We start from the raw sequence: 22,010 nt of genomic DNA, 5'->3' as shown, positions 1-22,010 counted from the left end.
ACCGGAAAAAAAAAAAAAAATTAAAAAAGGGGTGAATACTGATAGACCCGACACCACATAGATAACACGGACATAAACAAAGAAGATAGCTGCTTCCGCATCCAGCACTCAGAGAACATCACAGACATTTGCAGAGCTTTTTTTAGATGTTATAGTAATAAAATAACGACTTGGATCGCATTATTGAGGAGTTTGGTGATAAAACGAGTGATCAAGAGATGATTTATCGGTATGTACTATTATTACGAGGTATGTAAAAAATATAGCGAACAAGGGGTGGGGCGGGGCTGGAGATGTAGTACTGAGTGTCCTGTTGATATGCAGTGCCTTTTAAACCTGTTTTACTGCGAAAAAAAATACTTTTAAACAGCGTGTCTAAAATAAACTGTGCGTGTGAAAATAAAGTGGACCTGATGCGCCTGACACGTGCTGAATAAATGGACCGGAAAGGGTTAAGGACCGTAGTGTGTCCAGTTCATTTACTCTGGAGATTTCTCCAGGTGAAAGATAATTTCTCTTAAGGATCGTAGTGTGTCCGGTTAATTTACTCGGGAGATTTCTCCAGGTGAAAGATCATTTCTCTTAAGGATCGCAGTGTGTCCAGTTAATTTACTCGGGAGCGTTCTCCAGGTGAAAGATCATTTCTCTTAAGGATCGCAGTGTGTCCAGTTAATTTACTCGGGAGCGTTCTCCAGGTGAAAGATCATTTCTCTTAAGGATTGTGGTGTGTCCAGTTCATGCTCCCACTTGCAACCATTCTGCTTTACTGTTCCCACAATAAGCCGCTTATTTCAATCAGGGCACCAGCATTGCTGCAGGAGGGAGCATGAACTGGATACACTGGATGTTGAGATGAAAAAGTATCTGTTTCTCCTGGTGAACTTTCACAAGTAAAAGCCAATAAAACAGTAGTTCTTTAGTTGATTTAACTATGATGTTGGAATAAAAATGTCAAAACAGAAATTGGAAATTCACATTTTAAAGAGCATTATTTTTCTTAACTAATGTATTCTTCTTGTTCAGATTCACTTTCATCATTTTCTCGTTGAGGCATCGCATCCTAGTTTTAAAACGTCTGTTCTTTGTGGTGTTTTTTCATTGATGTGTTTATTACAACCGCTAGGGAAAGAGTGTTGCAGGGGGACAGGTTACAGTGAGTGTAGCTGAAAGAATACCTCTTAATAGGTGTGCATTTCAAATAGGCAAGATATACAGGTCCAGCTGATCTTTAACACATGTTATAATAAATATGTATTTTTATTTTAAAACTGGTACTATTCTTGGTTAACGAAACCTCTGTTTGTAATCTATGCTTTCAGTTAGTGTTGCACTTGCTTGGTCCTTTCAACTGGAACCCCTTCAATGGCTTCTTTCATGTCATTAACCAACCAATTGCTTCCCCTATTGCCAGTAACATTACCCAGAAGACATTGGTAAGGTGAAATGGCCCAGGAAGTGGAAGTGTAATAGATATTCTGAGAATAAGGCATGGGACTGTGAAACTTTATTTAACCTAAAGTAGTGGCAGATATCATGTTTTAAAATCTGAGCCCTGTGTAGCTGATAGAAGTGCAAAACACTGAATTTTCTTAGCTGCAATCACTTTAATAGGTTCATATGTACTTGAAGGTTAGATGTGATTTGGAGAGCTTGAATGAGCTCTAGTCACTGGGATGTGTAAACAAGGAGAAAATTATAGCGTGAATCTAAATAACATGATTAATATCAAGTTGTTCTACACAAAAGTGCCCAACTCTTCGTTCAGTACCTAAACTGGATTGATCCAAGCTGCTCACAGGATTAGTACTGCAATTTTACTTTGATGTTTATCTCCATAAATGTGAACTTCTGTCTGCCACTTAACAACATATTGGTACTTTTGAGTCACAATATGTAGGTAATGCTGCTCTATGAAAAGCACAGATCAAAGCGAAGTGACAGTAGCGCTCATAAATACAGGCTGTGCTCATCTTTATTTACCTGAGTAAGTACACACTTCCTAAAGAATATGAACACGATCAGAGAAATATAGAACCTTAAACAGCAATTCAGTGACATCCATCCACAGCTGACTGCAATGAACTTAATAAACTGAGCTAATACACCGCCAAATGATGACACTATTCTGGAAAATAAGTTTCTTAAAGTTAAGTGGCTCTCTAGATTTAGACAAAACTCCACAGTGTGACATACATAAGTGCATATACCTCCACTATTGTAAGGGTAGTAAAATAAAAATGTAATCTGTAATCCCTGGTTATCAGTATGTGTTGGGTAATACTGTAGACATTGGCTTTGGTAAACCATGCATAGCAGCAGAGCAAAAATTTAAATCCAATATAACTGAGGGTATACTTACGCATTAAGGTGCACACATGCTTTTCTGCAACATAGTCTGTAAACAGCTTTGTAAGATCCTCTTTCAGGTCTCTGTTCAGCTTGGTTTCAATGTAAAATTTATTCTGCAAAAATAAAGAAGAAAATCACGTCATTTAGTTTCACAGACTAAAAAGATCACATTTGTTTATACAAGTTACTAATAAGAACCCATCCAGACTTCGGTTTGTCTGAAATCATACCGCAATATCAACACTGCAAACTCAATTCCCTTCAGGTGGTCTCGGTTCCTTCCAAAATTAGCTTGGTTTGTTTGCTGCAGTGTGAAATCAAAAATCGTTTCTGAAAATGTGGAAGTGAACCAGCAATATAAACTGTGCGGCTAATACACTGTACAGTAAAACATCTCATTACAGCGCTGACTAATTATTGAACTGGTTTTATCATTCAAAAAACATCCTAAAAACATTCAATTCAACCCCTTCAAATATATAACCCAGTATTGCACTGCATGGTACTGTTAATACCAGAGATTGCAGGATGAATAGGGCGTTTTCTACGAGAGCAGGGCAGAAGAGCACGGCACACAAGATAGTTTACCTTTGGGATGTGCGGATAACAGAGGTGTGCTGATAATCAAGGTTTCACTGTAGTAGGTCCTGTACAGGATGTCAATTTCAGCTTTCACTTTCCCTTGGCAGTTAATTTGCTAAAGTGTTTGACAACTGGCCACACGTACAGTACTAAGACAGTTTGCAATCGGACCAAGATTTGGTGCAAATCCAGTTGTTTTGGAAGTTTCATGTATATCGGCAACAAACTATACATGGAAATTAAGTGCATGTGAAAAAGCCGAAGAGTATTGATTTTCTGCAGAGCTGTTGTAGTAACACAGAGATAAACATCCCTATGCTGGTAGTTACATTAGTGACCCATGGCTCGCATGTGAGCTTTCCTCAGACTGGCTGGTCTAACAAAGGCGAGGGGGCGGGGGCGGGTGTGAGAAGGTTAAATTACAGTGCACATCTTAACCTATATTAAGTTAAAGCACATCTTACTGCCGACTCCTCCTGGCATGTCAACTTTTCTAAATGGCTGTGCATCTGACTGGTGCCTTTTATTTAAACTTCCATATTATTGGACGAAGTCCGCTGGTAATGTACATTGTTTATCGGCTTACTACATGGTGTGCACATTAGTAAGCACGTTAAGTTTGCTCTTATTACAATGGATTGGTGGCTGGTTCGTGCAAAAAAAAAACCAAAAAAAAAAAACCGCAGTGACATACAGAGAAGCCAGTGGCATGCTGGATTTTTCATTTACCAGAATATTTACATGTGTGTGGAGAAGGCGGGATTCGAATCTGAGTTACAGCAGTGCAGAGATTCATGACACCATTGCATTTATGAAAATACTTTACTAAATCTACGAGCATAACTGAACTAAACTTGAAATAGTAATCCCTGAAGCTGCCGCGTTCAGAAATGTCACTAAACAATCACAATGCACTTTTGTTTTCTTTTTATGCAATACATAAATTGGAACCTTTGCAATGCTCCACCATCACGCTGCAGCTGTACCGAGATAAACATAATGACTATTGAGAATTTGCGAATTTGAGAATTTGACAATTTGAGAATTTGCTGAATTTGAGAATTTGCTGCAATAAAAGTAGCAATCCCCATAAAGTGTGCAACTATTGACCCAGTCCGTCTGTTAGTTTATTCAATATTGTGATACACACTTCACAGCTTCAGTTGTACTTCAGCTGCAATTATTAAACTTAGAAATGTTTGTTCTTGCAAATTAAAATAAAGCAACCCATGTGTCCCAACAGGATATAAACTCATCAGACAAAATCATCGGTAAATGGTAAAGACCACCATCAAATGTACATTTAGAGAGAAAACAGGCAGCAATGTTAAAGGAACCCAACACCTTCCCAGAGGGTGTACATAAACACCTATAATACAGACCTTTGAATGTACACGTTTAGAGAGAAAACAAAGTAGCGTTATTGTTATGAGTTAATATCTTGCAGATCATCGCTTCAACCTATGCAGAACACAGACCTGATCAGGTCTGTGTTGTACAGTCTTCTCCTGGGGTATGTATGTGCGGTGTTCCATAGTTCAAGGAGGGCATCTTTCAGGGCTGGAGCACTGTGAAGGTTTCCGACGGTGGGCATTCATCAAGTATCAAGCTTGCTGTTCGATCAGGTTCATACTGATTGCTTTGGCCCCGGTAACACTGAGATCTGGGTGACTGATTGTCAGAAACTTCATCAAAAGTGTCAGAACACTAGATGGCGCTGGCTCTTACTTCTCTAAAGGTACGTTGGCTGTCCTGGCCTGCCCTGCCAGCCAACTTGAATTAAAGAGCAGCTCCCGAACTCGTACTGTAGTTAAAGACCAAATACATAAATATGTTTTTCAGAATTCAGTCTGCAACATCTAAAAGGAATTATAATATGTTTTCCCTGGAATGTAAAATGTCCCTAAATGGAGTTTTGAAGACTGCTAAGAGTAAGTTGCTGTATTTCATTTCATGGTTATTCTTAGCGGTATTTCTACATCATTTTTCTGATGCTAAGGGAGTGATACAAGTAGTGTTCTACTGGGAACATTATGTTTGGATTTTTTTTTTTCTTAATGCTTGAGGCTTTATTTAAAAGTAAAACTTCTCTCTTTCTACAAACTTCTTAATGTCCTTACCGATATATAAAATGACAGTCCATCCTGCTCAATTTCAGCACCTCAGTTTAACAGAAAACAGAATAGGAACAAAGGAAGTCTAGTGCCCTACATCCATTTCACTGATTTGCTTTAAACATACAGAAACCGGCATACATTAAGTCAATACCTCAAATGGTTTCCAACATACATTTTGCACAGTTATGTTGTTTAAAGGTAAATATTAACAAATGTACTTAAATTACGAAGCATTGAAATAACACCAATTTGTGTTGTATCCAAAGAACTACAACAACTCCTACAGTATGTGAGAAAAAATGGTCAACCACAGCCGACAGTAGCTCTGCATCAGGATACTCTTTTGCAGAGTTACTGATTTAGGTATAGATTTGGTTCCTTTGCATTTAAAGTAAATGCATTCAATTTTTGACCTGTAGAAATACATTCTATTAATTGTCAAGAAAATCTGTTAAACATAAGTAGGTCCTGCCTCCCAACTTTAGGTAATGGCTGCAGACACCAAAACAGTGACATTGTTTATGAAATTGTACTGTAAGACAGAACAGTCTCCATAGCAACCAGACAGATCAAAATTAGGCTGTTTATGCAGCACTCGCTCCTGTGTACAGCCACAACATTATGTTTTGTTTGGGGTACATTTCAATATCATTTTGAAATCCTACTGAACACAACAACTGTGCTTTCAACAAAATATTCAATACAGCAAAATGGCTTGCAAGCACCCAGAGCAGAGAAGTGGAAGCACATGATGTGTCCAAAGAGGAAACAGAGTCTGCTGGCTGTTGTAATAACAGAGAGTCTGCTGGCTTTTGTAATAACAGAGAGTCTGCTGGCTTTTGTAATAACAGAGAGTCTGCTGGCTTTTGTAATAACAGAGAGTCTGCTGGCTGTTATAATAACAGAGAGTCTGCTGGCTGTTATAATAACAGTCTGCTGGCTTTTATAATAACAGAGAGTCTACTGGCTGTTATAATAACAGAGAGTCTACTGGCTGTTATAATAACAGAGAGTCTGCTGGCTGTTATAATAACAGAGAGTCTGCTGGCTGTTATAATAACAGAGAGTCTGCTGGCTGTTATAAAAACAGAGAGTCTGCTGGCTGTTATATTAACAGAGAGTCTACTGGCTGTTATAATAACAGAGAGTCTGCTGGCTTTTATAATAACAGACGGTCTGCTGGCTGTTATAATGGGAGAATATGCAGTATGTCAGAAACATTATGGGATATGAACTTGGTGTTCTAATGGCATCTTATATATTTCAGTATTCGTCCAGGCACAGCACAAATATATTGTGTAAATATATTTACAACACAGAAGCACCCGCCAACTGAGCACCTAATATCATCCCTCAATCTGAGTCCACCATTGCCTTGTACCACAGCCAGGCATATTTATATCCAATGTGTTAGACGCCAGTGCTGCACCAGGAATGAGACACTTCAGACATGATTAATACAAGGTTCAAATACATACGTATATTTTTATGCATATGTTCTACACAGGTCTCAAGGCACGATTTCTTTGAACCAAACAAGCAGGATCATTACTGTTCTCATCACAACTTAAAAGTTTAACTGGTAACCAATCAATTACAACATTATTACTGGTCCCCCTTGTATTGTGATGACAATCTTTTGGTTCTTTGTTGGGGTTTTTTAACATTAAATCAAGGATTCCATACATCTTCAAATAAACGCTGCAATGTTTTTTCAAGGGCGGCGTTTATTGGTAGTACAGTTTTTGAGGGTGATTACCTTCTTTGTTCAACATGGCAAATCTATTTCCTGTTTATCTGTTCAACATGGCAAATTATTTCCTGTTCATTTGTTCAACATGGGAAATCTGTTTCCTGTACTTGTTAAACATGGTAAATCTGTTTCATGTTTATTTGTTTCTTGTCGAGCGTAGAGTTTATTCAAGGCCAGCATTCATTTGAGGATGTACGGTATTCAAATACTTCAAAAGACAATGCTATTGATTGCAGCTCACTGTAAGGAGGCTGAACTACAGCACAGGAAGCAGCAGCAACTTTGCACTTGTAGTATTGCAATAAAATATCAAAGCCTAAATAACTGTAAAAGCAAAGAACCAAAAGATTTTAAAACAAGACAAATGGGGGCACCCCGTTAGAACTTCTTTAAGTGGCTTGTACTTCACTTTGTACTGGTCTTCAAGGATGAAATGAGAGAGAGAGAGAGAGAGATTAGTTTGAAATATAAGTTTCCTTCACAGTTCCTTTAAATGTTAATTAGAGATACAAAAGATATGTTGGACGGAAGTGCCCTTTGGTATGCTGTCATTTCAAACACTTCAAGGTAGTTGGAATATGTTGTTATCTGTCGAAAGCTCTGTAATGAGAAACTCTGTGAGGTATCTCACTCTGTCTCCAGCTCTACTGCCTTACACGGCAACAGGATATTCCTATATGTCAGGCTCATTAAGTCCTGTTTGCCTCCCTGTCCAGAATTGTCAACTAGGGAGAGCTACTGTATTTACATTTTTGTCTTGTAAAAGGGCCTGGTATACAAAATAAACCCAGAACTGCAGACATCTAAATAGGTCTAGAAAAAAGAATATAGCCATTTACTATACAATGACTTTTTTTCTGACATTAAAACTTAATTAGTGCTAAACAGTTTAGTTTGCAGAGTCCAGAAAACATGTATCATTTTCTATTAAAGTTTGAATTGGTAATTAAGGACATAGCTGGCACAAAGATCCAGACTAGAAGAACCGTGTGCTAAGTTTATCTGTAACATACATCCAAAATACCCCTCCTGCCAGATTATGATAAAGATTTGCTCTCAACGAGAATGTCCGTACCAAGTTTCTGAAGCAGGCAGGCATTCCAAACCAACCAGGGCTGGGGTCAATGCCAATTCCATTTCCTTTTTAATCAATTCCATGTCCAAGTTCGTCAAAGGAATTAATTTGAAGGACTTGAAACTGAAATTGATTTTAAAAAGGAAAAGGAATTGAAAAAAAAAGGAATTGACCACAACCCTGAAACCAACAATAGAACCTAACCAATAAAGCTACATGGTTGTGCTTGATTTTGGCAGCAATTGGGTATTTGTGGAGTAACTAGGATGTTTTAGGAGGCAGTTTGTTGAGATGATTTATAACTTAGCTAGCTCCCCAGCGATATGTTGTATTGAGCTCTAATGTTGCACACTGCAACATGAACGAAACTCGGAAGGCTCAATTAAAAAGTCAGTGGCACGATTTTCTTTTTTTTTTTTTATTAAAACCACTGTGGATGCTTAATCGGTTATCAAAATAACATATTCTACTTGAGTTCCTTTCTCATTAATTCAGCCGGTGGTAGAGCTGCTATGTGGAGATTGAATCCTTTACAATGGACCACTTTACCCTATGGGACAAGCCTCTGTCTTCACGTCTTACTGGAGCAGGGACTCTGTAGGGCAAGGAGACTTGCTTCGTCGAGTTCCCTCTTTAAAAACAGGTTGGTTGTCACTCCCGCTTTGTTTTTCCATATGATCCTGTGGCAATGTGCCCCGCCCCTGTGTGCTTATTATGTGTTGTATGGTGCGTGTGTAAATGTTGGTGTATAGATTGGTACACGGGATATAAACGGGTCTGTGTTTCACGTGTGATTTAAAAATGTAGATTTGTATTTAGGCACGAGGAGGGCACAAATCACTTCACGTGCTGGTTAAATGCAATATGTGAGCATGGGGTTGCACAGAATTAATTCACGTGCTGGGATTCAAGTGAATAATTAATTAGTAATTGAATCCCAGCACAATAGTATATATAGACGCACATTTCATGCAGTCGGGGTTAGGTGTTCGGTGAGTGGAGAACGGGAGAGAGAGAAGGAGTAACTAAAAGTGAAAAAGCGTAAATGTTAGTGTTATCTGCTCACCGTGTTTTGTTCGTCTGTCTGTGCACTGTCTAGTCCGTTTTGTTTGTCTATTTATTTTGGCGCAAGTGCCGTGTCCAGTGTTTTTTGTCTGTTCAAACCTTTTATTTTCTGTTCTGTTATTAAATGCTGAGCGAAAGCATTCGCTCAGCTTCACCAAACCCCAAATCTCTGTCTGTTTATTTCCTGCATCTGGTCTGACGCCACCCACTCCGGCCGTCTTTGTGACACGTGGTGTCATCGTGGGATAAACAGCGCCTCCAAGCGTCAGACCAGGAGAGGGGGTTTTGGATTACAAAAAAAAAATATATAGTAAAGCGAGGATGGGAAGAAAGAGCTGCAGGAAGCAGCGGAAGCAGCAGCAGCAACAACAGCTGCAGCCCTCATCCTGCATGCCGGGCTGGGAGGAGGACAGCCACAACGGGGCAGTAGCCACCCCACTGCCACCGGGTTCCCCACCGTCCCGGGAAATATGGGACTGGCTGGTGCACCCCGAGGGGAACTTCGCCAGTGACCTCCCCTGGGTTATTCACGCGCTGCAGATGCGAGATGGGAAATGATGGGAGGACTGGGAGCAACAGCACAACCCGGCATCCGTTCGTGACCTCACCATGGTGGTGCTGGGGTACCTAGCTGCAGACATGGGAGGAATGCCTTCCAGTGAGCAAGAGGGAGAGGAGCAGTCGCTGCCCTCTCCAGTACCTGAGCGGGAGGAGCCTGAGCGTCCACAGCCCGAGCGGGAGGAGCCTGAGCGTCCACAGCCCGAGCGGGAGGAGCCTGAGCGTCCACAGCCCGAGCGGGAGGAGCCTGAGCGTCCACAGCCCGAGCGGGAGGAGCCTGAGCGTCCACAGCCCGAGCGGGAGGAGCCTGAGCGTCCACAGCCCAAGCGGGAGGAGCCTGAGCTTCCACAGCCCAAGCGGGAGGAGCCTGAGCGTCCACAGCCCAAGCGGGAGGAGCCTGAGCGTCCACAGCCCAAGCGGGAGGAGCATGAGCGTCCACAGCCCAAGCGGGAGGAGCCTGAGCGTCCACAGCCCAAGCGGGAGGAGCCCGAACTTCCTACGCCTGAGTGGGAGGAGCCCGAACGTCCACAGCCCAAAAGGGAGGAGTCGGGGCGTCTACAGCCCAAAAGGGAGGAGGTCGGGGATGATGGCTGGGAGGTTTTTTTAAAGAACCTCGTGGCAGAGTTATGCGCTGGCTGTGGGGCTTATGGGCACACGTTAGCCATATGCCCCACCCAGTATGAAGAGGAGGAACTAGCGCCCAGACAGGGGGGACCGCGAGCGTCCAGCGCCCAGACAGGGGGGACCGCGAGCGTCCAGCGCCCAGACGGGGGGACCGCGAGCGTCCAGCGCCCAGACGGGGGGACCGCGAGCGTCCAGCGCCCAGACGGGGGGACCGCGGGAATCCGAAGCCTGAGAGGCAGCTGTTCCCACCTTCACCAGCAGAGCAAGAATGCCTGCTGGTTTCCCCCTCACAACCAGCAGAGGAAGAATGCCTGCTGGTTTCCCCAGCACAACCAGCAGAGGAAGAATGCCTGCTGGTTTCCCCAGCACAACTAGCAGAGGAAGAATGCCTGCTGGTTTCCCCAGCACAATCAGCAGAGCAAGAATGCCTGCTGGTTTCCCCAGCCCAACCAGCAGAGGAAGAATGCCTGCTGGTTTCCCCAGCACAACCAGCAGAGGAAGAATGCCTGCTGGTTTCCCCAGCACAACCAGCAGAGGAAGAATGCCTGCTGGTTTTCCATTCAGAGGCAGAGCCGCACCAGTCCCCTGCAATAGAAGCGGAGCCGCACCAGTTCCCTGCAAGAGAGGCAGAGCAGCACCAGTCCCCTGGAAAAGGGGGAGACTACACGCTGCTCCCACCTCCATCGGCAGGAGACTACACGCTGCTCCCACCTTCACCGGCAGGAGCAGAGCAGCCGGAGCTGCCTCTGCCTCCGCCACCTACACCGGCAGGAGCAGAGCAGCCGGAGCTGCCTCTGCCTCCGCCACCTACACCGGCAGGAGTAGAGGAGCAGGAGCTGCCTCTGCCACTTCCAGGAGCAGAGGAGCAGGAGCTGCCTCTGCCTCTGCCACTGCCAGAAGCAGAACAGCAGGAGCTGTCTCTGCTTCCCGTACCTCCACCAGGGAGAGTACGGTGGCCGGAGCCCCAGAAAGGGGAGCTGTCGGCCACGAAGAAGGGGGAGGAGGTCTGGAGACCATCAACCCCAGCAGCAGTTTCGCTGCCGGAGATCGTGGGGGAGGTCTGGAGACCTGCTCCCACTGCAGCTTCTTCGCTGCCGGCAGTGCTGTGGCCGGAGCCCCGGAAGAGGGGGCTGCCGGCTACGAAGAAGAGGGGAGGTCAGGAGACCATTCCCCAAGCAGCCTTTCCGCTGCCAGGACTGCCCCGGCTGAAGGAGTCAGTCTGGGAGCTGTCAGCACGTCTGCTGACAGCATGGCCAGTAGCAGCCTGGCTACTGGCAACATTGCCACCTGTGGGCCCCTGGAAGCCTCCCTTCCCAGCCCGAGACTTTGGCCTGGACTGCTGGATTTTTAAGGGGGGAGGTGGCCGTTGAGGCCATGTGTGCTTTGCACAGGGGGGAGTATATGTGGCAATGTGCCCCGCCCCTGTGTGCTTATTATGTGTGCGTGTGTAAATGTTGGTGTATAGATTGGTACACGGGATATAAACGGGTCTGTGTTTCACATGTGATTTAAAAATGTAGATTTGTATTTAGGCACGAGGAGGGCACAAATCACTTCACGTGCTGGTTAAATGCAATATGCGAGCACGGGGTTGCACAGAATTAATTAATTCACGTGCTGGGATTCAAGTGAATAATTAATTAGTAATTGAATCCCAGCACAATAGTATATATAGACGCACATTTCATGCAGTCGGGGTTAGGTGTTCGGTGAGTGGAGAACGGGAGAGAGAGAAGGAGTAACTAAAAGTGAAAAAGCGTAAATATTAGTGTTATCTGCTCACCGTGTTTTGTTCGTCTGTCTGTGCACTGTCTAGTCCGTTTTGTTTGTCTATTTATTTCGGCGCAAGTGCCATGTCCAGTGTTTTTTGTCTGTTCAAACCTTTTATTTTCTGTTCTGTTATTAAATGCTGAGCGAAAGCATTCGCTCAGCTTCACCAAACCCCAAATCTCTGTCTGTTTATTTCCTGCATCTGGTCTGACGCCACCCACTCCGGCCGTCTTTGTGACAGATCCTCATATACAATAAAAATCTTCAAAATAGAATATATAACAGAACCGTAGATAAGGTAAATACCCTCCATTAATCGAGGGAATGTTTCGAAAATTGAAAATGGCCAAATACTGTATTGCAGTGCTTTGTTTTGCAATACTTTTTGGATTTTCTTTGTTAATAAAGCAACTTCAATGTAGTCCCTCTGAGAGCTGATGTCTTTACATATCTGATGGGCCTCTGAACCAGTTAAAATCAGGTGACAGATTCTACTATATTCTTGTTTTAATTGAAAATGCTGAATAAAAACCTACAGCTCATTACTCCTCTTTCTGTATGAGTAGTAGAGTTTAGGAAGGACAAGGGTCTATAAGACAGGAATTTTGCCTTCAAATTATGCCCAAGAAATTACATTTACCACGTAGGTTTGTTCACATTTAATGGAACTGCCATTGGGTATATTTAAAGAAATTATCTTGTGAATTGCCACATTCCTATTTTTCCATGTGTATCAAATCCCACATAACTTCACTTGAACATTTTTGCTAATTTCAAGGCTACTTTTCCTGCTTTCAACCATTTTTCAATAGGCGCCACCTTTAAACAACATCAGTATGTGGTTTAGCATTATGAGGTGAGAATAATAGTAAAAGAAAATATTGTTTAAAAGATGATACTAAATGCATGCAAAGTAAGAAAAATGACCTTAAAAATGAGCAGAATTTCATAACCTCAAGTATTTTGTTGTTGTCTCTTGTATGCACAATTCCCCTGTCCTTCCTTTCTCTTCACTGTTGCTTGAGTGCTTCATTTGCAGCCCTCTTGTATTAAAAGTAAATACCTTTGCTGGTTTTTACTGTTCAACAATAGATGTGGTTAATTATTTTTCTTTAGGCAAAAAATGTATACAGTTAATTCAGATGGAAGATGTATTTTCTACTGCTGGGTTTAGGGTTTGTATCGTCTGCTAGAAGAATGAAGACCTGCCTGTGCCTGATGTATGGCTGATTAATGAAACATTAACATTCAATGACAATGCATATTTTGTAGCATTAGTTCAAAAGAAAAAATGACTGTGTGTGGGGCGTCTCACTGTATAAGAGATGTCATCATGCATAGTTTGGGCAAGAGAAAAGCAAATCGAAGCTCAAACTGTTAAAAATGACATACAAGAGACACCCTACACACAACGTATTAAATTAATAATCATTGGAACAAAGACTGCACTAAGGAACTCCTATTAAAAGCTGTTTTGATAACTTTTGTATTGTGTTATATGCTCTTTGCACAGGATCTATACACAAGATAACATGTACATTTTAGTAAATCCTCAAGTGTGATTGGCTGGTTTCTCATACATGATTTATAATGCTCAATACATCAGGAAACAGGTGGTCTGGGCTTAAAAACCTTGATGTTTCCTCCTCAGTATTACAGTAAAGGTTTAATTAAAATCAACACTGCAGGCTACTCTGGGAAATAACATTATCCATCTATCTAGACGACAACTGGAAACAGGATTATCTAATAGTGCCCTTCAAACATTGCATGCTGATTAAAAAAAGAAAAAAAAAAATCTGCTTTAAATATCCAACATTCACTCCAAGTGTTTTCTAGTTTGTTTTGGAACACCATCACCATACATAAAGTGATTGGCCAAACAATTAGAGAATGGTCTTGATAGCCCACCATACGTGGTTAAATAGTCTGCATGCTTGATTCGTCATGCTTTGTTAGCAAGTGGAGTTCTTTCCAGTCACGGTTTTCCATCCGGGAGACTGTCTTGGTGGACAGGTTGGTCAATGCAGCCTCTGTGTTGAGGGACGAGGCCGGTTGCACAGGCCCTACTGTCATACCTCTTGTGAAGTCATGTAGATCCTTCCCATCAACTCTCTCCCAGCTTATAGAGGTCTATTGATTTGACCATACACTGCAAGCTAGGGTGATTTCCTGCTTTTTCATCCATTCTTTAATATATTTTGTCCAATGAGCGTAATTAAGAAGATGTGCACCCACAATAAAGAATGGAATGTATTTGGCTCCACTCACCATGTATATGAATAGAGGCACAATGCTCTGTAATGCTGCCATGTACTGGGCGAGGGCTGTGTCAAACTTCTCAATGTACTGGTCTGGAGGACTGGCCTGCAAAAGGTCAAGAAAACAGTGATAATCATGGGGAAAAAAAAAAACAGTAAATAGTACCGCAGAACCCCTAATATAAGCCTGGTGTGTACAGGGATACCTATTCTTTTGCTCTTCCTCATTGCGGTTCGTGCATCTCCATGACTCCCTGTAGTGCCCTTTTAGTTTGACCCCCTCCCTGGACCAGCTTTGTGTTTCGACAGTGGGGTCTCCACAATTGAAGGGTTTACTTGAGTAATACTTGGGTCAATTTTTGTTAATGTTCTCATAACACTGTGTATACGATGTGAAAGAATCAGAATGTTTCAGATCTTTAGAGCAACGACACTACAGGTAGCCATGGAAATCCACTAGCTGAAATAAAGGACGTGCAAGAGAAATTAGAAGTTCTAGCAACACTAATAAGCTGCTGCGCTATTCAAAACAGTTCAAAGCCATTGTCCAGGTCATACAAAAACTAAAAATCGAAACTACTGAGAGAATTTGAATTGAAAATATCATAAGCAGCTACTTGTGCTTTAAGAGGTTAAAACATTTCAATACACAAACATGGGCTTTAGACTTTCCTTTTATTTGGGAACTCAGGCAATCTGATATTATACCCCACTGTATGCCACACACTTCGGGCAATACTTCATTATAATCCTTATATCAACCATCTCACAGAACTCACTGACTCCTGCATCCATACTATATTATTATTATTATTATTTGTTTATTTAGCAGATGCCTTTATCCAAAGCGACTTACAGAGACTAGGGTGTGTGAACTATGCATCAGCTGCAGAGTCACTTACAACTACATCTCACATGAAAGACTGAGCACAAGGAGGTTAAGTGACTTGTTCAGGGTCATATTTCTTCTCACCGTTTTGAAATGGACTCTAAATAAATCCAAGTGCTGTTTAAGAGACCCAGGACTGAATGACAGGGGCAGTCTGTCAGGTCAGAATTATTGAGGTGCACTGGTATGGTTTTTCTGTGGTAGAGACCCCTGTGCTGGACTGTAAACTTGTGGCATTGTCTTATTAACTGGGTTAAACATGCTCCTTTTACAAAAGCAGCCTAGCTTCACTTCCTTTTAAATGGGTACCTGAAGGAATGAAATACCTTAGTGTGACTCTAAAACCACAGATAGAGGAGACTGTCTCATACAATATGTCCAATGTGTTTGAGAAAATTTCAGAGGACTTAGAGAGATGGAATGACCTACCTTTGACACACTGGAGTAGAATAGATACAATTACTGCATATTCTGCCAAGAATACTCTCTCTTATGTGTGCCATGGCTTTAAAAAATGAATGCGTTATTCAGTACATTTCTGTGGAAAGGAAAGGCTCATAGAATTAGCAGGCTGAAGTTGTCAATGGACAGGGATAAAGGGGGTCTGGGTCTCCAAGATACTTCTAAACATTATATCTCATTCAATGCAAGATATCGATTAAAATGGGCTTATGATACAAACCTTCATCAAATGTGGTGGGGGGTTATAGAACAGGAGGTCTTGGACGTAAATAAATATAACTTATCCTTAAATTATCTGTGGTTCACCCTCAAATATTGGAAATCTATAAATAACCCAGTTATAAAATTCTCATGTGATATTGCCTGCCGCTTACATAGAGCTCTAAAATTTGAAGGGACACGGTCCCCCAATACTCCTCTATGGTGTAATGGTGGTACTGTAAGCAAAGGCAGACCATTAAAGAATGCTATCTGGGAGTCCAAAGGTATCTCCAAATGAAAATATCTCTTTGAAGATAAAACAATAATAACATTTCAACAATTAAATCATAAATATATCAAACAAAAACTTCTTCATATACTTGCAAACTGGGTCACCTTACCAAATTTCTTGGAGAAGGAATAGCAACCCCCAAAATTACAGAGCTAGAAAATACATTAATGGGAATTATAAGAAAAACCTCACATATTACATCCAATATTTATAAAAAAAACTCAACAACACAAACCCCACAATATGTAGCCCAGTACAGAAAATATGGGAGAGATATTGAAGAACAATTGACCCCTGAAATGTGGACCAGGGTATGGAAGGATATGCATAAAATATTTGTGAGAAATAAACTAATACACTATAAATTAATTCATAGATTAATTCATAGAGTGCATCTAGAAGCTTAAATATAATGGGGGTAAGGGATTCGGACATTTGTTGGCACTGTAACCAGGAAAGTTGGTACATTTGTTCATATGGTATGTCCTTGTCCAAAACTGGTGAGATACTGGTCTGTGGTAGTTGATTCTTTATCCAAAATTTGTAGAACAACTGGATCCAAAGAAGTGACAAGTCATGAGACAAATCTCTGAAAAGATTAATATCAGAAGGATGTATGACAGCGAAACGTCTTATTGTAATTAATTGGAAGGACATCACTGGGGACTACTGGCTTCGTTCATATTTGGAGATCCTGATGCTAGAGAAAATGTCCAGTAAATCAAGCAGATGTGTATAATGAAGAAAATCACACTTGAAGGCAAATAGAAAAACTTATAAAGGACACCAAAGTCTACCCTACAATGGACCTTGGGAACTCTGGACAACAAGTTAACTAAACTGTTGCCTTGTCAAGATTTTATGTTTTGTCTTTTTTTTTTTTTCTTATGGTGTGTTTTTCCTTTTTTTTCCCCTCTGTACCCAGATAAAATTAATAAAAATATAAGTTTTAAAAAAAAAAAAAACTCTGCAATCCCCTCCCTTCCTCCTCCTCACCGCGCCATGCCGCAATCCCACTCCCTCTACATGCACATCACACAATAACACTGCTATGCTCAGTATGTATTCCATGAAAACAAATTTTCACTAACAGAGAACACAAAAAACGTACCTGCACAATGCAGTGGCGCAGTCACGTTTGATTACAAACAATGCAGTGTTTCCTGCATCACTGCACGATCCACACTGCGTACGTGCCTAATCACCAGAGATGTGATCAAATTCAAATTCGAAAACAGCTTTATTGGCTGTACACATCATTGCACTTGATCAAGCACTGTATTACATGTAGTCAGTTTGCCCAGAAATGATTCTTATAAGCAGATTGCTTGATTCTTACAAGCTGAGTATTTTACATTGGTTAGTATAGGAATGATTTTGTCCTAGTGGTTTTGATCACTATATGTGGTTGATTCTTATGTCAGCGATTCTTATAAATGGAGTGCACTGTAATAAATAAACATAAAATCTATACAATTGCACAGTTTTTGGAAACAAATGTTTAGAAAACAGTATTTATTTTGTCAGTTTTGCAAAAAAATCTGAATCTGAATTTAAAATTAAAAAAAAGTGAGTTCTCTAAATAGAGATTCATTTTAAACCAATACAGCAGCTGAATGCTCCCGTCTGGCTCTTGCGTGACCTCTTGTTTTACGTGCTGGTATAAATGTGTTTCATGTCTGAATAGATGTCATCCCGAAGGTGACTGGCTACTCTTGTAACTATGTTGTGACTAGGTACTACCGTAAAATTACCAGACTCCTACGTAGCAAATACGTAAGAGGGGCTCCCGAGTGGCACATCCGGTAAAGGCGCTCCGTGTGGAGTGCAGGATGCGCCCTATAGCCTGGACGTTGCCAGTTCGAGTCCAGGCTATTCCACAGCCGCTCCCGAGTCAGCGCAGGGGTGTAGCGGTGAGCGGAGCCTAAATATAATTGGACATGTTCAAATTGGGAGAAAAAACAGGGTAAAATTAATTGGCAACTACTAAATAAAAAAATAAAAAGAGAAAGTATGCGTAGGTAATTTACATTTGTTTAGAACATGTACGAATTTGAATTGGAACACTCAATATTGTAATGCGTTCTGATTGGTCCAAATTAATACATGTTGTAATTCAAATTAGAATGTGTACAAGAACACTTTTGACCCAGAAGGCCTTCCATAGCACACAGGTTGAATTTCGCCTTGTTGCCTTCCATCATTAAATTAACTAGGATGATCAACAACTCGTCTCCGCTAAGCTCTCCAGTTCAACTCCAGTTTTACTCAGATTACACAATCAGCATGACTTTCAAAAGGGGCAAAATAAGAACTAGGCTGCAAAATGTTTTAAAGACTCATTTCTGTAACCAAGTTACAAAGGTTCAACCAAGTTTTAAAGGTTCAAGTGCTTTGAAGCAGTGTTACAAGTGGTATTTTTTTCTCACTTTTTCCTGACACTCATTACCTTTTGATCCTCTTTGTAAGTGTTACATGTCTGGGTTTTGAACGTATGTGTGATTCTTATACACTACCCACAGAACAGTTTGGTTCATTACTTAAACTGATGGCAAAATCGTGTATTAAAAGTATCGCAGTTCTGATTCCTAGAGGATGTAAGGCAATATCAGCTATGTGTCACAGCATAGCGCATTCAGACACCTTGGAGAACACATTAATGCATCAGCTAATGACACAACCATAGGCAAGTTACTGTAGGATCACCAGCAACTAATGGCTGTTTTGCATCATGTGGGGGGGGGGAAATGGGGCAAAAAGTTTTGGCGCAATTAACATTCCTGTGAGTTTCTGTGACTTTCACCTCTGGAGGTCTGTGTTCTGCTCAACTTACCCCCCAGCTAACATTATTTGTATACACAAAACGACACAACTGGGAGGCTATGCTTGAGTGAGGCCCAGGATTAAACTGAATGAATGGTAATGAATACAAATGTAGCACCAGCCTGCAATGCACAAAATCACAAGAGGAAAGAACAGAGCAGAACTTTGTGACTTTTTTTTTTTTAAACAGCACAGCAGTCACATTTATTTCCAGGTTTGGACTCAGGAAAGATGTGAAATGTGACTCCCGGTAATAGCAAAAAGAACGACAAAACAAGCCGCGAGTAACAGTTATAAAATAAAAGAGATATTTTGCAGGCACAATCAGATACCTTTAGGACAGCCCCAGAGATGAAGATAAAACCTGACCTTTATCATACAGCTTGCCTAATATGTGCAATTTAGGCTTAGAGGCAAATTCACAGTTTGCACTTCACATGGAATGGAAACCTGAAGCTGGACATGTTTTCAATCGTTTCCATACCGGGATGGATATTTTAAACCCCCTTGTTTCAAATAGGCTCGCTCCTTTTCAGGTTAATTTCTCAGGGGCTTACAAAACCCCATAAATGACCGTTTAGAGTATGCGTTTGACTGGGGCTCTTCACTGGAACACCATGGAACATGTTTATTAAACAACAGATTTCTCCACTTTCAGTCATTTCTGACAAGCTGAGCTGACAATATGCCATGATTGAGTGAGGTGGAGATATCCAAAGTTAATAATAGGAAAGCATCATGTATGATTGACACCTGTTTAATTTGCTGCAATTTTCTTTAGCTTCGGTGTCTCTTCACCCCAGCCGCGGATCAGAATCAAAGAATAAACTGGAAATGATTGCGTTAAGCAGCAAGCTCCTGAAATCCTCTGCACACTGAACATGTTTCAATACAGAGCTGGCTCAGAAACAAATACAGCCTACATTGCTAAAACACGAGTCACCTACTACAGTATATTGATGTGTTTGGAAAAGAAAGTTACTGTTCAAATAAAGAAACCTCAGAAACAGTTAGGGGCTGTTTGGAGAGGGGATCACACAAACAATGGATCATCATACGTTTATCTAATACATTCATTACAAAAGATACCCTATGAATACAAAATATTTTCCGATTATGTATTGAAGGCTAAACTAGAACTTCCTTTAAAACAATAGCAGGTCTTAAAACTCACACGAGCCCTGCACCCAGTTCTGGGTTTCAGAATCTCCCTTGTTTAGGCATATGATTGAAATGACCTTGTGCAGGAGTTTGAACAATCAGGCTCCTGGTAAATGTGCTCTGAACTCATTGCACTTACCATAGAATGAATAAATCACACCTGAGTCTGTACGTTTACTAATAAGAGCTGTTCATGTATTGTCTACTGTATCTAATGCCATGGTCTCAAGAGGCTATTTGTAAGAAGTGTAATAACATAAAACATTAATTATATACCAAAGAACATTTTCCTTAGCATTCTTCCTGCACACAATAGCTTCATAGCACAACATGTTTCTGGTTCATACTGCCCATTTAGTTTCTTTCAAATAATATTGGAGAAGTGTTCAAATAATATTGTTAAATAATACGATAGCTCCTGCTGAACATAACAAGAAAAAGTGGAGTTCAAGTCCACTTGCCCACATGCTGGGTACACACCATGGGCGTTCAGCGCTGCACCAGCAAAACAGCTCTTGATAGAAATACTAATCAGACAGCAAGGGCCACGTAGGCTGCACACCTTGACCATGACAACACAAGACAAGGCTTTGTCAAACTCAAAGCAGGTCCACAAGCGGAATAAATTGAAAGAAGCTATCTCTTAGATTGAGATTTTACTCAATGTGATGTCCACTTAACATTTAAAACGTTTCTTAACTGGCAAGTAAAGTACTCTCGCTAATCTAGTTGGGATCAGACCAGTTTCAGATTTGGGATTCGTTCAGAGTGCTGTTCGGAATGTGTATCACACTGTAGAAACCTTGCCTGACATAAGTTTTACATTTCTCATTATATTACATAAAAAATACAAAAAAAAAGCTTTAGTTCAGTTCCCACTTCTGTCCTGGAGTAGAGACTTTTGTGGTGTACATTTTATATGCAAAAAAGTACTTTATTGTACCTCATAGAATTATGATATTGATATAACATTCCTACCACTACATGAGTACATGGCTCAGACTAACAAGTCTTGTAACTGTATTGTAGATTGGGTGAGACTGATTAAGGACTGTGGAATCAAGCACTGACCACTATAATATACCTGCTGACTTTCATACAACACTCTGTCTGAGCAGACATTAATCCTGACAAGCAAAAAGTTCCAGGCTATACTAATCATAGAGCGCCATATTACTTGCTCTCAAGTTCGTAATGCAGAATGTGAAAACAGCTTTATTTTTGCTGCCATAAAAGCTACTTTCATGTCCTTTTTCATCAGGATACATCTCCCTCTGTCACTAATCTAGCAAAAAAAAAAAAATGCTGCCAAAGATTGCTTCATTGAAAAATGTTATTTTTCTTCCTCCTTGAGACTGAAAGTTCATTGGACAGGAGTAAAAGGGCAACTATAAATCAAGGGAGAGTTCATCCTCTGTATATCTATCATATGTGTGGACATCATAGGCAACGTATTGCCAAGATTAATGTTGCCAGTACACTGACAAACCTTGTGTAAAACAAGGCATAAAGGCTACTTGGTGCCAAAACAATAAATAAATAAATAAATAAAAATTCTTTCAATTTTGAGTTATGCCTAGTTTCTCTTAGCATTGCAAATGACTGATCTGAACCACCAGATCCTGAGAATATGGTTCTGGAGATGTCTTCCAGCTGCCTCTCCTATACAGCACATTCCTGCTCCCATTGACATTCAAGGCTAGGCAGATCTATAGGCTACACTGCTGCTTGTTTCCTGCAAATAAAAAGTCATAAATCCTGTTTAAAGGCTGTGTTTTGTTTCTCTGTGTGAAAGGGCTTTTATTAAGTCTTAGTACATGGCCCTAGAGGAATCTAATTTTTGTTTTTAAGTCAATAGGTCATTTCAATTGATCTAAGAAGTGGAAGGTCCAACTACCACAGTTGTTTGACTGATTAAAATGGCACCAATCTTACAAACTTTAACATGGAGTGTTCTGTTTTCCATATTGTGACACCAAACTTTATTTTATGATATTTACACTTCTTACAGCAACTTAAATGTACACT

General features: G+C 40.9%; 1 protein-coding gene across 2 annotated transcripts in view; it reads right to left on the bottom strand.

Annotated features, from left to right (window-relative positions):
• cacul1 (CDK2 associated cullin domain 1) overlaps window positions 1-22,010 on the bottom strand; it is a 92,249-nt gene that overhangs the window by 48,254 nt on the left and 21,985 nt on the right. For both annotated transcript variants that reach the window (XM_059035711.1, XM_034030044.2), the window contains exons 4-5: window positions 14,165-14,260; window positions 2,360-2,462 (exon numbers count right to left, since the gene is read on the bottom strand). In XM_059035711.1, coding sequence (XP_058891694.1) covers window positions 2,360-2,462; window positions 14,165-14,260 — 199 coding nt within the window. The remainder of the gene's footprint in view (window positions 1-2,359; window positions 2,463-14,164; window positions 14,261-22,010) is intronic.

The sequence above is a fragment of the Acipenser ruthenus genome, chromosome 13 (assembly GCF_902713425.1).
Source record: "Acipenser ruthenus chromosome 13, fAciRut3.2 maternal haplotype, whole genome shotgun sequence".
In the NCBI taxonomy this organism is placed as follows: Eukaryota; Metazoa; Chordata; class Actinopteri; order Acipenseriformes; family Acipenseridae; genus Acipenser; species Acipenser ruthenus.
This window is presented reverse-complemented; position numbering and strand designations above follow the sequence as displayed.